At 44.7% G+C, this 14,019-nt stretch overlaps 1 protein-coding gene and 1 long non-coding RNA gene across 2 annotated transcripts in view; one reads left to right on the forward strand and one right to left on the reverse strand.

Moving 5' to 3' along the window:
* Positions 1-1,582: 1,582 nt before the first annotated feature.
* On the reverse strand, positions 1,583-10,407 carry LOC141982474 (uncharacterized). The gene is made up of 4 exons (XR_012638097.1): positions 10,232-10,407; positions 7,592-9,052; positions 3,010-3,269; positions 1,583-2,077 (listed from the first exon to the last, which is right to left on the reverse strand). It is a non-coding gene; the product is annotated as an uncharacterized LOC141982474 (long non-coding RNA).
* A 3,041-nt stretch (positions 10,408-13,448) lies between these two features.
* UBAC2 (UBA domain containing 2) overlaps positions 13,449-14,019 on the forward strand; it is a 159,132-nt gene continuing 158,561 nt past the window's right edge. Inside the window, exon 1 of the mRNA XM_074962994.1 lies at positions 13,449-13,491. Within this exon, the coding sequence (XP_074819095.1) occupies positions 13,461-13,491 (31 nt within the window). The 5' untranslated portion in view covers positions 13,449-13,460. The remainder of the gene's footprint in view (positions 13,492-14,019) is intronic.

A 14,019-nucleotide genomic window follows, 5' to 3' on the forward strand; every position in this document is an offset into this window, starting at 1 on the left:
CATGAAGCAGTTTTCTCCCTCACTCCCTCCACTGATTTCAACAGCAAACAGCCCATACTTTTTCACGCCTTTTTTCAAAAGGCTGGCTTAGCCATGTGTATGCCAAAGCCCAAGAAGCATGGACCCTGCTCAGCTGTGCACTTTTGTTGTGAGCATTACAAACACTTCATGCCTTATCCTGCAGTATTTCCAAAGCTGAGACAGGAGCTGCCACATGGAACATTGCAATGGCCTTTAAGCAGCCCAGCTGCAAGCCATACAACGAAACAATTCCCGGTTGCTGCTGGCAGTCATGCAGCAACTGAACATGGTGAAGTGCCGTTTCTGATCCCGAGAAACAAGCACAGACTGGTGGGATTGCATCGTTATGCAGCTATGGGATGATAAGCAGTAGCTGCAGAACTGTCGAATGCGGAAGACCACTTTCCAGGAACTGTGTGCAGAGCTTTCCCCAGCCCTGAAGCAGAGCAACACTAAAATGGGACCTGCTCTGACAATGGAGAAGCAAGTGACAATCGCGTGTGGAAGCTTGCAATGCCAGACTACCACCAGTCAGTGGGGAATCATTTCGGAGTTGGTAAATCCACCACAGAAGCTGTTGTGATCAAAGTGAGGAGTTCCATTAAATGACTTTTGCTAAGAAGGGTAGTGATTCTGGGCAATGTGCAGGACACAGTGGATGGTTTTGCCATGATGGGGTTCCCTAACTGCAGCGGGATGATAGATGACATGCATATCCCTATCTTGGCACAAAACCACTTTGTCAAAGAGTACATAAATTGAAAGGGATACTTTTCAATGGTGTTGCAAGCGCTGGTGGATCACCCGGGGTGCTTCACTGACATGAATGTGGGATGGTTGAGAAAGGTGCATGATGTGTGCATATTTAAGAACACAGGTCTGTTCAGAAAGCTGCAAGTAGGGACTTTCTTTTCCAATTGCAAAATAACCACTGATGACACTGAAATGCCAATAGTGATCCTGGGAGACCCCTTGCATCCATGGCTCATGGAGCTGTATACCAGACACCTGGACAGTAGTAAAGAGTTGTTCAACAATAGGCTGAGCAAGTACAGAATGGTGGTGGAATGTGCCTTTGGATGTTTAAAGGGTCACTGGCACAGTCTGCTTACTAGGTTTGACCTCAGTGAAACCAATATCTGCATTGTTATCAGTGCCTGCTGTGTGCTCCATAATATCTTTGAGGCAAAGGAAGAGAGGTATCCACTGGGGTGGGGCATGGAGGCGGATAAGTTATCTGCTTATTTTGAGCAGCCAGATACCAAGGCAATAAGAAGAGTCTGGTGAGAAGCACTGCGTCTTCGGGAGGCTTTGAAAACCCCTTTCATTAATGACCTGCAGTAATGTGTGCTGCTTATCTGAATTGTGTCTTCCCATAGCATCCCACCATTGCATCAGTTTCCCTGTCCCGCCCCTAACCCCCTTAACTCCCCATGCTAGGAATAAATAAAGAGTATTTCATTCTCAAAACATTAACATTTATTGCACAAACATAAAGAAACTCAAAGACTAATAAAAAATGTAACCTTGGACAAATGGTGTGATAAAACTGAGAGGGGAGAAACCAAGTTAGCTTGTCTGTAAAAGCACAGTAGTCTTGCTCATCCAAGGTCATCCAATGGCTGCTTTCTGTTCTTAATATCCTCCCCTGGTGATGAGTGGAGGGGATACTGCACTTCCTCCCCCGCCTCCTGGAACGTTTTGGGGAGGGAGATTACAGTGATGTTTGCAGTCATTCTGCAGGGGCTGCAGAGGGAGTCTAGCCTCAAGCTGTTTCTCCCGAAGCTCAATCAGACACCTCAACATGTCTGGTTGCTCCTTCATAATTGGCAGCATCTCATCCTGCGTGCCACGCTCATGCTCCTAGGCTGCTCTCCATGTCCATGTCCAGTTTTATAGACAGTGAAATCCTCCAAGCTTTTTTGCTCCATGTCCGCTGTCCCAAAGGTGTTCATTATCTCATTGAACAAGTCATCACATATTCAGTTTTTCTGTCTTCTAACCTGGGAAAGTTTCTCCGCCAGTGTGTAGGATGAGTTGAAGGCCAAGATTTCCACTGTAAGGCATGCAAAGCACAAGTCAACCACAGTTGCTATTTAAAAATCACTCCCTTTATTCCACTGAAGTGCAAGCCAGAACATAATCAGAATCCCTAGCTATTCAATGAACAAGTTGGTTCTTCCAGCCATGGCCCAGTGGCACGGGCGACGGGCCTTGTGCTGCAACTTGTGGCAGCCTGTGTTGAGAGCACAGGTAGACAGGTGGACAATGCTCCCTCCCCTTCGCAACAAGGATGGTGTATGGAGACCAGAGACCAGCGTTGAGGCTCCCAAAGTGCGGTCTTTGTCCAAGGTGGCTCCATGGTGTGTGTGTTGCAGGTGCAGGAGAATGAAGGACCCCTGACTTCCCTTAACACTGCTGGTCGTAGTTGCCCTGGACTTGCAGATTCTTAGGTCAATGCCGATACCTGCCACTCAAGCTACCACCATGTTAGAGAAACCATGGTTGAGGGACCCGGAACACACCATGGGTGGGGGGATCACATGCTCTATTGTTTGCGGTACAAGCACTTGTAGTGAAAACTACCACTATTTTCCCTAGGTGACCCTATGTGATATCAGTCTCCTATGTCTGGGTACAGAGCTGGTCCTTATGCAGCTATGCTGTGTGCTGCAATGATGCCAGCAGAATTAATACTGGAGTGGCATGGGAAATTGTCCTACCATGGTGGAAGAAATAAGGCTACCCTCCCCAGAAACCTTCTGCAAAGTATTGCAGAGTACCTCCATGAAAGTTTCCTGGAGATCTCCATGGAGGATTACTGGGCCATCCCTGTGCACATAAACAGTCTTTTCTAGGGGACACCCTCTGCATAGCTGGAGTGGCCACTGGGAATCAGATAATCACTGCACCTCACTTTTTCTTCATATTAACAATAAAATATAAGCGCATGTAACCCCTAGAGTTTGACTGGAATTTCATACTCACCTGAGCGCCTTCCACAGTATCAGACTCAGCCATGATGCTGTCCTGCAACTGGCTGGACTGCTCCAAGGTTAAAAATAGCTCCTAGCTCTTGGGGAGAATGGATTCCCTGACTCGCCTGTCTCCCATTCTCCTCCTCCTTCAAAACCTCCTTCTTGTTGTTGCCTGAGGTGGTCCGGGACTCCGACTCCGGTGAGGTAGCCATGCCGCGTGGTGGGGTCACCGCTGAGAACTGCATGCAGCTTATTGTAGAAGTGGCATATCTGTGGTGCAGAACCAGAATGACCGTTCACCACCCTTCCTTTCTGGTATGCCTGCTGAAGTTCTTTGATTCTCATGCAGCACTACTGCGTGTCCTGGGTGTAGCCCTTTTCCCCCATGCCCCAAGTGATCTTCTATTATATGTCAACATTTCTCCAGCTGGCTTGGAGCTTTGCCTGAACAGACTCTTCTTCCCACAGACCAATAAGATCCTCCTGTGAACTCCAGGCTGGAGTGTGTTTGGGGTGTTGAATTGCCATGATCAGCTGGGCTGGCAAGCTCTCCACGCTGATCAACAAGAAATGGGAAATCAAAAGTTCCTGGGGCTTTAACAGGGGAGGGGCTGTTTCCTGTACACCTGGCTGCTGTAGAGCGGAGTTGAAAACGATCACAAGAGCGGTCATAGTGGAGCATTGTGGGACACCTCCTGGAGGCCAATTCAGTTGGCTTAACCAATGCCGCGTCTACACTGCTTCTCTGTCGACCCATCAACATTGAATTAAGCGTTATGGCTCTTGTGGAGGTTATAGGCCTGGAACTTAACTCATCCCCATACTAAACTAGCCTTGACCAGCCTTGGGTGAAACTCAGCGATTTCACCATTGAAATTAAGAAAAAAATGCTCTGTTCCTGCTAAGGCACCCTCACCTCAGGAATGCCCCTAACAAGATATAACACCAAGGGTTGTAAAGTAGAGACACCCAGGTACTGGAAAGTTTTAGGGAGGTTACAGAGGGACCCAACAAATGGTAAAATAGATAAGATAAGCTTTGACCAGCAAATTGATGTTGACCTTCTGCACAAATAATAAGGTCATAAATAAGTTCCAATTTGGGCATGAAAGATAAAGTGTAAAAAACTAAGGCAGGAAGGAGGATACATAGGTGCCAGTGTGTAATTGGTTAAATTTGTTGTTACTTAGGGGGACAGGATAATCTGATAGTTTTAGTGCATTTGAAGGAGGTAGCTAGTTTTACCCATATAACATGGGTAAGTGAAAAATAATACTCTTTGGGAACCATCTCCGGACTGCAGTTCAACATCAAGCTGCTAGAATTCTCACTCCTCTGAACGAGCACGATGTGTGGAGCCTGACTGGCTATCAGGTGAAATGTGTCTGTATATTGGGAGTGGTGAGCATAATAGATTTGCTTGACATATATATTCTGTATGTGTGGCTCATAAATAGATGTTTAGAGCACAGCTGTGTAAGGCTCTTTCCCTGGGAAAAGGTCCCGCAGAGTCCTGAGCCCTGTGGGCAGGGATGGGTACTTAAAATTGACCAGGTTTCTTCCTGAGCCTTGTGGGTAAGGGTAGGTGTCTTACACTCTGAGCCCTCAGAAGAGGGTGCCTAAATTAACCTGGTCATGCCTTCAGCCCTTGGTAGGGTACAGGCAGAGTGCCGTAGATTCTGCGGGTAACAAGATGGAGTAATTAAGTCAACGTAACAATTGAGTTATGTCGGCGGAATGGACCTGGTAGTGTGGACACATATATTATTAGGTCGACATAAGGCAGCTTCTGTTGACCTAAGTTTGTAGTGTAGACCAGGCCTATAAAACCACCCTCCTCTTCCGCAGCCAGGAATAGTATTTAGCATTCCTGTCACCAATATTCTACTACTGACTAGTAAACAGTTTTTAACAGTGAGTTACACGTATGTGTCAAGTCCTCCTCCAGTGGCTGGTCTACAAAGGACCTAGCAAATACTTCTACACCTCAAAAATAATAAGGATCTAAGCTAAGGATCTGAAGGTCAAAGGCTTCAGATCCTGCTGCTGATCTGTGTGGGAAGATGGTATAGTTGAATATGATTCGTACGGTGAGAAGATCACTTTGAAAAAAAACTCTGAGAAATCTGTGAAACACCAAAATACACATTTCAGTCATTGTCACACATTTTGCTTGTTTAAGCCACTGTTCAGTGTGTGTTGTGTTCCCCTTTGTGCCCAGTACACAGAGGATACATATAAGTCTGTGCTAGCTCTCTGCTTGAGACCCAGATTCTTTAGCACAAGCTAAAATGATTTTTAGCTTTGGAAATCGTAGTTTCAATCCCTGGTGCTGACCATCACACTTGCAGGTGCCCCACATTGGCATGTTGAGAAATGTACTTTATATTGAGAGATTTGGGGCACACAGGAAAGGGCAGAGCATTGGCAAAGCTGCTGGTGTAAAGCAGGCAAGCTTTAGCTGCTCCTGGCTGTATCCAATTTCTGGAAGTCCATGAGAGACTACAGTGTTTCAGGAAGTGAGTGATGTTCCCTCCAACTGAGAGGTTATGTTGTCATTGCTAAAACTTGGAGGATTGTTCTTGGTGCTCTTGTTTTAAATGGTGATAAAATGTTATAGACACACTGAGAATTTACTGAGGCAGGCCACAGCCTCTCACGCATTTCAGAAGGGTTGACATAGTCAGGATCGGCTGTAGTAGTTTCTCTCTCTGATTCCCAGGGAGGCACAGCTCCCTTTCTCCCTGACTCTGAGGAGTTATCCACTGAGCTACCCCAACGCTTTATAAAAAAAAATTAGGAAATTAACAAACAAAAGCCATGTTTAGTGACAGTAAAGGTTGTGGCACGGCACACCAGCTCTATGCAGAACTTTACAAGCACAAACATAAGAATTTAAGGGGAAGACTTGTGCATACTTTTCTCCTTTCATGTTTCCCACAACACTATCAAAAACACCTGCCAATGCTCCATAAAGCTTTCTTTCATCTCCAACAGATACTTAAAAGCAATATCTACTCCAACTTTATCAAACTTGCACTCTAATGCAAAACCTAACACTGACCTCCTCCCTGGTAAGGCAAAATAATGCCCCAAATGCCTGGAATGTGTGTCAGTCAGATGTGCTGATCTGTTGAGATAGCTGACATAAACCACATGAGATCACTGTTAGGATTTTGCATTAGAGTTTTAGTTCGAACACCAAGTTGAGAACCTTTGCTTCAGACAATCACAGCAGCAATAATATTTCCATTCAATTTCTGTGAGAGAATGATACCACAACTCAGACATGGAGACAACTACATTTCCTTGCTGGGCTCCACAATTGTCCACAATTGTGGACAAGTGATCCGAATTTTTGTCCTCTGCTTGACTCCCACCCAGTGAACATCCATGTAGAGAGCCTGCCTTTCATCTTTTTCCCTAATTTCCTACAACTTCCTGGCAGCAAGCTCAGTTACCATGGATTTCTGCCCTGTAGTTGTACAATACATCCTTTTTCCCTCACACCTTTTCCAACTGGGAATGAGTGTTTGAAACCATAGTGGGAGGTGATGATGCTTTTTGAAGCATTAGCTCTGGCATGGATTTCTTCTCAGAAATCTGCTGTTCTTGGAGGGAATCATGGGATTCGAGACAGCTGCTCACAGCATTCACCTGCACAAATGTTCCCCCACCTCCACACATGCGCAGAGCTCCAATCATATGGTGTTAGCACAGAGACTTTTATTTTTTTTAATCCTCTGATGTACAGCAGGGATAGCTGAACTGGCCCTTAGAGCTTAGATGTCTTAGTATTTACACTTGGTTCAAAAACATTGCATATGTAAGGGAAAAACAAGCTAGAAAATGTTCAGCTAGCCATGTTAGAAGGGTTAACAATATACTTTCTAATTACATTTTTTGGGGATACGGTAATTTAAATGTTTATTCTGAATCTACCAAATTGTTCACACTAGCTAAATATAATACGTAAATGATGAAATTTAAACTGACACATGGGCAGTGACAAACCCCTTTAAGCTTGTACTGAGTGGCTTAGCAGATAAGTACTAGCTTTCCTGTTCTGGGATCAATTCCAAGAGAAGTGTTAAGTCCAATAATTTCAGCCACCTAATTTAATTCCAAAGTGGACAATACTTTACATTTAAATAATGTAGAATATCTGCTTAATTCATATGTGATCATACAACACCACAAAACTCAAGAGAGAGAGATTATCTAGCTAGGCTTTTTAATAGTCTCCCATCACCAGGGTATCTACATGCAAAGTCTAAATTACCACTATGGCTTGGTCTATAATTGAAAATTTTACCTGTATAACTACGTTGGTTAGGGATATATGGGTGTTTTTTTTATTTTATTTTTTTACTGAAACGGACCAGTATAGTTGCTTCCTTTCCCATATGGGAATAGCTATGCTGGTACAAACCACCTTTATACCAATGAGGAGTCCGGTGGCACCTTAAAGACTAACAGATTTATTTGGGCATAAGCTTTTGTGGGTAAAAATCCCCACTTCTTCAGATGCATGGAGTGAAAATTACAGATGCAGGCATAAATATACTGACACATGAAGAGAAGGGAGTTACCTTACAAGTGGAGAATCAGTGTTAATAAGGCCAATTCAGTCAGGGTGGATGTGGTCCACTCCCAATAGTTGATGAGGAGGTGTCAATACCAAGAGAAGGAAAATTGCTTTTGTAGTGAGCCAACCACTCCCAGTCCCTATTCAAGCCCAAATTAATGGTGCTAAGTTTGCAAACGCATTGTAGCTCTGCAGTTTCTCTTTGAAGTCTCTTTTTGAATTTTTTCTGTTGAAGGATGGCTACTTTTAAATCTGTTATTGAATGTCCAGGGAGATTGAAGTGTTCTCCTACTGGCTTTTGTATGTTACCATTCCTGATGTCTGATTTGTGTCCATTTATTCTTTTATGTATGTCCAGCGTCCAGTTTGGCCAATGAAACTGGCAGAGGGGCACTGCTGGCACATGATGGCATATATCACATTAGTAGATGTGTAGGTGAATGAGCCCCTGATGGTTTGGCTCATGTGGTTATGTCCTCTGATGGTATCGCTAGAGTAGATATGGGGACAGAGTAGGCAACGGGGTTTGTTACAAGGATTGGTTTCTGGGTTAGTGTTCCTGTGGCGTAGTATGTAGTTGCTGGTGAGTATTTGCTTCAGGGTGAGGGGGCTGTCTGTAAGTGAGGACTGGCCTGCCTCCCAAGGTCTGTGAGAGTGAGGGATCATTTTCCAGGATAGGCTGTAAATCATTGATGTTGTGCTGGAGAGGTTTTAGTTGGGGGCTGTACGTCATGGCCGGTGGTGTTCTGTTATTTTCCTTGTTGGGCCTGTCCTGTAGTAGGGGACTTCGGACCAAATTCAGTTGTATCTTAGGGCTTGGCTGTAGACAACGGATCATGTGATGTGTCCTGGATGGAAGCTGGAGGCATGTAGGTAAGTATAACGGTCAGTAGGTTTCCGGTATAGGGAGGTGTTTATGTGACCATCACTTATTTCACTATAGTGTCCAGGAAGTGGATCTCTTGTGTGGACTGGTCCAGGCTGAAGTTGATGGTGGGGTGGAAATTGTTGTAATCCAGGAGGAATTCTTCAAGGGCCTCCTTCCCGTGGGTCCATATGACGAAGATGTCATCAATGTAGCGCAAGTAGAGGAGGGACGCTAGGGGACGAGAGATGAGGAAGCTTTGTTCTAAGTCAGCCATAAAAATGTTGGCATTTTGTGGGGCCATGCGGTTACCCATAGCAGTGCCACTGACTTGAAGGTATAAGTTGTCCCCAGATCTGAAATGGTTGTGAGTGAGGACAAAGTCACAAAGCTCAGCCACCAGGTGTGCCGTGGCCTCATCAGCGATACTGTTCCTGACAGCTCTGTAGTCTATCCTCACATGGAATATTGGTGTAAAGAGCTTCTGTATCCATGGTGGCCAGGATGGTGTTTTCAGGAAGATCACCAATGCATTGTAGTTTTCTCAGGAAGTCGGTGGTGTCTCGAAGATAGCTAGGTAGCGTAGGATCTGAGGAGAGACTTCAAAACAGACTTCAAAGAGAAACTGCGGAGTTAAAATTCATTTGCAGATTTAACCCCATTAATTTGGGCTTGAACAGGGACTGGGAGTGACTGGCTCACTACAAAAGTAATTTTCCCTCTCTTGGTATTGACACGTCCTCATCAGTTATTGGGAGTGGACCACATCCATCCTGACTGAACTGGCCTTATTAACACTGGTTCTCCACTTGTAAGGTAACTCCCTTCTCTTCGTGTGTCAGTATATTTATGCCTGCAACTGTAATTTTCACTCCATGCATCTGAAGAAGTGGGGCTTTTTACCCACAAAAGCTTATGCCCAAATAAATCTGTTAGTCTTTAAGGTGCCACCGGACTCCTCATTGTTTTTGTGGATACAGACTAACACGGCTACCCCTCTGATACTTTATACCAATATAACTCTGGCCACACTAGGAGGACTACTAGTGGCACCTTAGAGACTAACCAATTTATTTGAGGTGCCACTAGTACTCCTTTTCTTTTTGCGAATACAGACTAACACGGCTGCTACTCTGAAACTAGCAGGAATGTGCTGCTTTAACTATATAAGTATAGCCCTCAAAAGATAGTCCTCTTCCAGTTTCAGGTGAAATAATTTAGTATCCACTATATTTCTGTAAGGAAACTTCCACAGAGTTATTTTACAGCATATATGTGTGTAGTTTTCTCTTGAGCAAAATGTGCTTCTTATATCTACTGATCTAAAGCCAAAAAAAGGATGGCATAATAATTAGAAATACAACATTTTTCATACAAGTGTGCTAGAACATATTTTAAAGATTCAGTAATATGTTTACAGAATTACACAACAACCTTAAATAATGGCAAATGGGTCAAAAGGCAACTTGTGACACCTGGGGGAGTCTCTAGCTTTTAAGGTGGCAATATTGACCACTGTGGAGGAGTTTGGTATGTTATGTGCCAGCACCATTACTAATTCTATTTCACTTTGCTTGTAGATTATAATAAATAAGGCCCCAATCAGCAAATCACTTAAGTACTTGCTTACGTCCATTCCTGTTCAACAAAACACAGGCTTAAATCCTTCAGAGATATAATTGTATTGATTTCCATCCAACTCCTGAACTGAATGTTAAGAATCATTTGCCACACATTAAAATTGTCTGGTGAAAGAAAAGTTTCTCTCCACATGCCTACCTTGCAGGAGCAACAGTCTAGGGGAACCTTCAAAACTGAGCCTGAAGTCTCTGTTATCAGAACTGTAAGCCTCAAATTGGAGTTTCTCTTGTCTCTCCATACTGCAACTCCTTACAGAGAAATAAAAACAGATGTTTTTATTTAGTACAGCAATGTAGTGTTCTCTACCCCATTCCATACAGGTATTGCGAAGATTTCAGGCTATAATCTCATTTTCATTAAGGTCATTTTACAATATTTTGGCAGCATAAGATGCACAGTCTTTAACTTTTTATAGAGTCTTCCCATGACTGCTTTCAAACTTTAGTTATTTACAGCTAGTTCAGTATCTTATAGGAAAATTTAAGGAATGTATCTAATATTATGGTCTAAATTTGGTAGTATTTGAAAATATATTATCTTGAAACTTTTTAAGTTTTTGATTAGTGGGTATTTTGTGCTGTACCAGATGAGATCCATTCTCAGTGCTGTATAGTGACATGCTAATATAACACACAGGTTTCCATTTTTATTGCACACACAAACCCACACTTTCTTGCTCCCTTTCTACCATCTCCATCAGTCGGATACATATGTGTACATTGAACACAGCATAAGTCTTGTTCTCAGACCTCTAAGGATATATCTACACTCTACACCCATGGCTGACCCAGGCCAGCTGACTCAAGCTCGCAGGGCTCAGGCTAATGGAATGTTTAATTGCAGTGTAGACTTCCCAGCTCAGGCTGGAGCCCAGGTTTTAGGACTATGCAAGGTGGGAGGGGCTCAGAGCTCAGGCTGCAGCTCAAGCCTGGAAGTCTACACTGCAATGAACTGCAGGTTTTTATTTGCAGAGTAGACATATCCTAACTTACTCTCCAGCCTCTGAAAATTGCAATATGGTGGACTGTAACCAGTAGAAAAGTCTGATAGAAGTCTGATACAATAACTTCTCTATGTTAAATAATTACCTAGGGCCATTCTAACACGAGTAGTATTTCCACAACCACTTGGCAACTTGATTCAAACTTGGTGTCATAAAAATATCAGCTTTTTGGTGATACCAAGTCTGAATGAAATTGGTTACAAAAGTCTGCAGTGTTGTAATTGCCTCAGCTTCAAATGAGACAATTACAAATGTTAATTTTAACTCTATTATTTTAATAAGATTCATCTTGAGAATGACAGAATTAAAGAAAATATTTTCTTGTAGAATGTGCATCAAGGATGAAGCATTATAATGGAAAGCCCAAACCTATATATTAATAATCTGGTCCTTTATGGGTGCAGTGAAATAATCTCAAAATTTCAAAAATCTATTTTTTTCTGTATTTTTTCAGGTCTGTGAGTACTAATCTGCATAATTCTCAGGCAGATGTAAAGGTCAAGTAATTCTTCATGAACCCTCCTGTTTCATGTACCATGTGCTGGGTAATGACAAGAAAAAGTTCCATGCTTGTAAAAGGAAACTGGCTCTATATTAAGAGAACTATTTGCAGAGATGCTGCAACCACAGCTAATGTTTCAGCCATGTGCATACAGAATGAAGTCCTGGTACCTCCTCCAAACTTTTTTGTTCTGCAACTTGAGCTCCTCCTTCCAAGCTCCATGCAGGTTGCTACAATTTTTATATTGCAAATCAGAAGAACTGAAAAAAATAGTTGAAACAGCAATTAATTCAGTTTAGGGCTGTATTTAGTCTGCTTTGGAGATCAAAAAGAATCCCCTGTACCAAAGATACTAAGCTGTAAAAATACAATTCTGCTGAAATCAAACAATTTCTTAGATATACTTCTTCTTAGTTCCAGTACATTCAGCAACAAAACAAATAAGGACAACAGCATTTTGCAGTTTATTTAGCAAACAACTTCACCAGATTATTTGTGTCCATTAAGGAAGTAACAGATCTGGCTTGGTGCGTCAGCCTCTATCAACAACAACAAATTTCTACTTATGCCTGTATTATCATCTTTGTCCTCTCATTTTTCAAAGCTAACTATGAAACACTTTTTCCTCACTTACTTACCATACTATGAAAAGGCTATCAAGGCTGATAGGCGAAATATTTGACTTATATGTTGATTACAACGGGAAGCATGAACACCAGAACATAACTCAGTGTGTCTGATGACAGGGAACAGGACTTTTGTACAATTCTACTTTGCTGTCAGCAAACTAAAACAGGGAAGACATCTGGGCATACCGCATAAAGTCCAGCATTCAAATGTACATGCGCATGGTTGCAATTACAGACAAAAACTATCCACTGTTTACTTATTGAAGTGATAAAGCAAGTAGTTTTATTAAGTATTTTCTATTTATTATAGGCATTTGAATGGGGAACTGATTTTTAAAAATCAAATTTCATATTATGTGGTAAATTACAAAGGGTATTATTGCATCCTTCATTTTTTCATTTATGAAAAGCCCAAGGATGAAGTTAGCAGGGCAGCACCATGAACAATTTACTTCCTCTTTTGAAGTACCACAAACTAGACTCTTACCAACCACTGTCTTTTTAAGTTTAAAAGAGGCCTATTCCGTATGTAAATATCTTTCCACCTTCAGGCTCTGATCCTGTGAGAACTTAATTTGACTTCAGTAGGGCTAGTCACAGTGCATTAAGTTAAGCACCTGTGTAGCCTTTGCAGGATAGGGCCTTCGTCCGTGCACACATCTGTTGTCTAATACATTAAGTACAGTTACAGCCAGCTTGCCGGAGCCTCTAAAAGCCGGCGCCCCCCCGCCCAAAGCAAGGGTGCCTACGGCAGGGGCAGCGGCGGGGAACTCGTCCCCCTCGGGGAGTGGCTGGGCGGTGGGTCCGCACAGCGCAGGGGAAGGTCACAGACCCAACGGTTAGTAAGCGGGGGGAGTAGGCCCAGGGCAGGGGCGATTCAGGAGCGTAACCCCAGTGCGCGGGCCGGGGAGCAGGGCGAGAGCGGCGGCAGCGGGGGCGACGGCAGCTCCCGCCCTCTCCGCTTCGGGCGGCCTGCGGGGAGGCGGCGGGACCGGAAGAGGGCGCCGGGGATTCACGGACGGCCCGGTTTGGCCCATCCCGGCCGCCTTACAGTTCGTCCCCGGGCCCCGCCGAGCCTCCTCGGGCTGGTTCCAACCTCCTGGGGCTTCTCGGGAGACTCCCCGGCGGGCTGGGCCGGTCGTCGTCGTCGCCGTCGCCGCCGCCGCCGCCGCCCCCCTCCCCCTCCTCCTCCTCCTCCTCCTCCCCCTCCCCCCGCCTCCAACCCCGGGGACCATGTTCCCCAGCACCGGCTCCAACGGGCTGTGTAAGTATCGGGAGCCCCTGGCCCGAGGGGCGGGGCCGGGGCGCTTGGGGCGGCGGCGCCCCCTCTCGGGCGTTGCTGTGTCGGGGGCGCTGCAGTGTCCGCGTTCCGGGGGGGGGGGGGAGGGGAGCCGCCGCGAGCCCCGCCCCGCGTCCCCGAGCAGGCTGGAGTTTCTGGGGTGTCTAGAGAAGGCGCCCCCGCTTGGGGGCCTTTCCGCTCCGCTCTGCGTCTTGTCCCCGCCGTGGGCACTGGAGCTGGGTTTCACTCTGTGTGCGCGATCACCCGTGGTTCCCCTCGCAGCACCAGCATCGGTGGAAACAACCTCCTCTCTCCTCCCCGCAGAGATGCTGCTTTGAAAGCGGAGCACAGTTTGGTTTAATTGTCCTAATCTAGTTCTCTGTTTCCCCCTCCCCCCCCCTTCCTCTTACTGAAGTTAATTGTGTGTTACCCACCATCTGTATCACAATAACGCCTATGCCAGGAAAACTAGCTCCCATCTAGTATTGAAGTGATCTTAAAACACTGGGTGAC

The sequence above is a fragment of the Natator depressus genome, chromosome 1 (genome assembly GCF_965152275.1).
Source record: "Natator depressus isolate rNatDep1 chromosome 1, rNatDep2.hap1, whole genome shotgun sequence".
NCBI classification, from domain to species: domain Eukaryota; kingdom Metazoa; phylum Chordata; order Testudines; family Cheloniidae; genus Natator; species Natator depressus.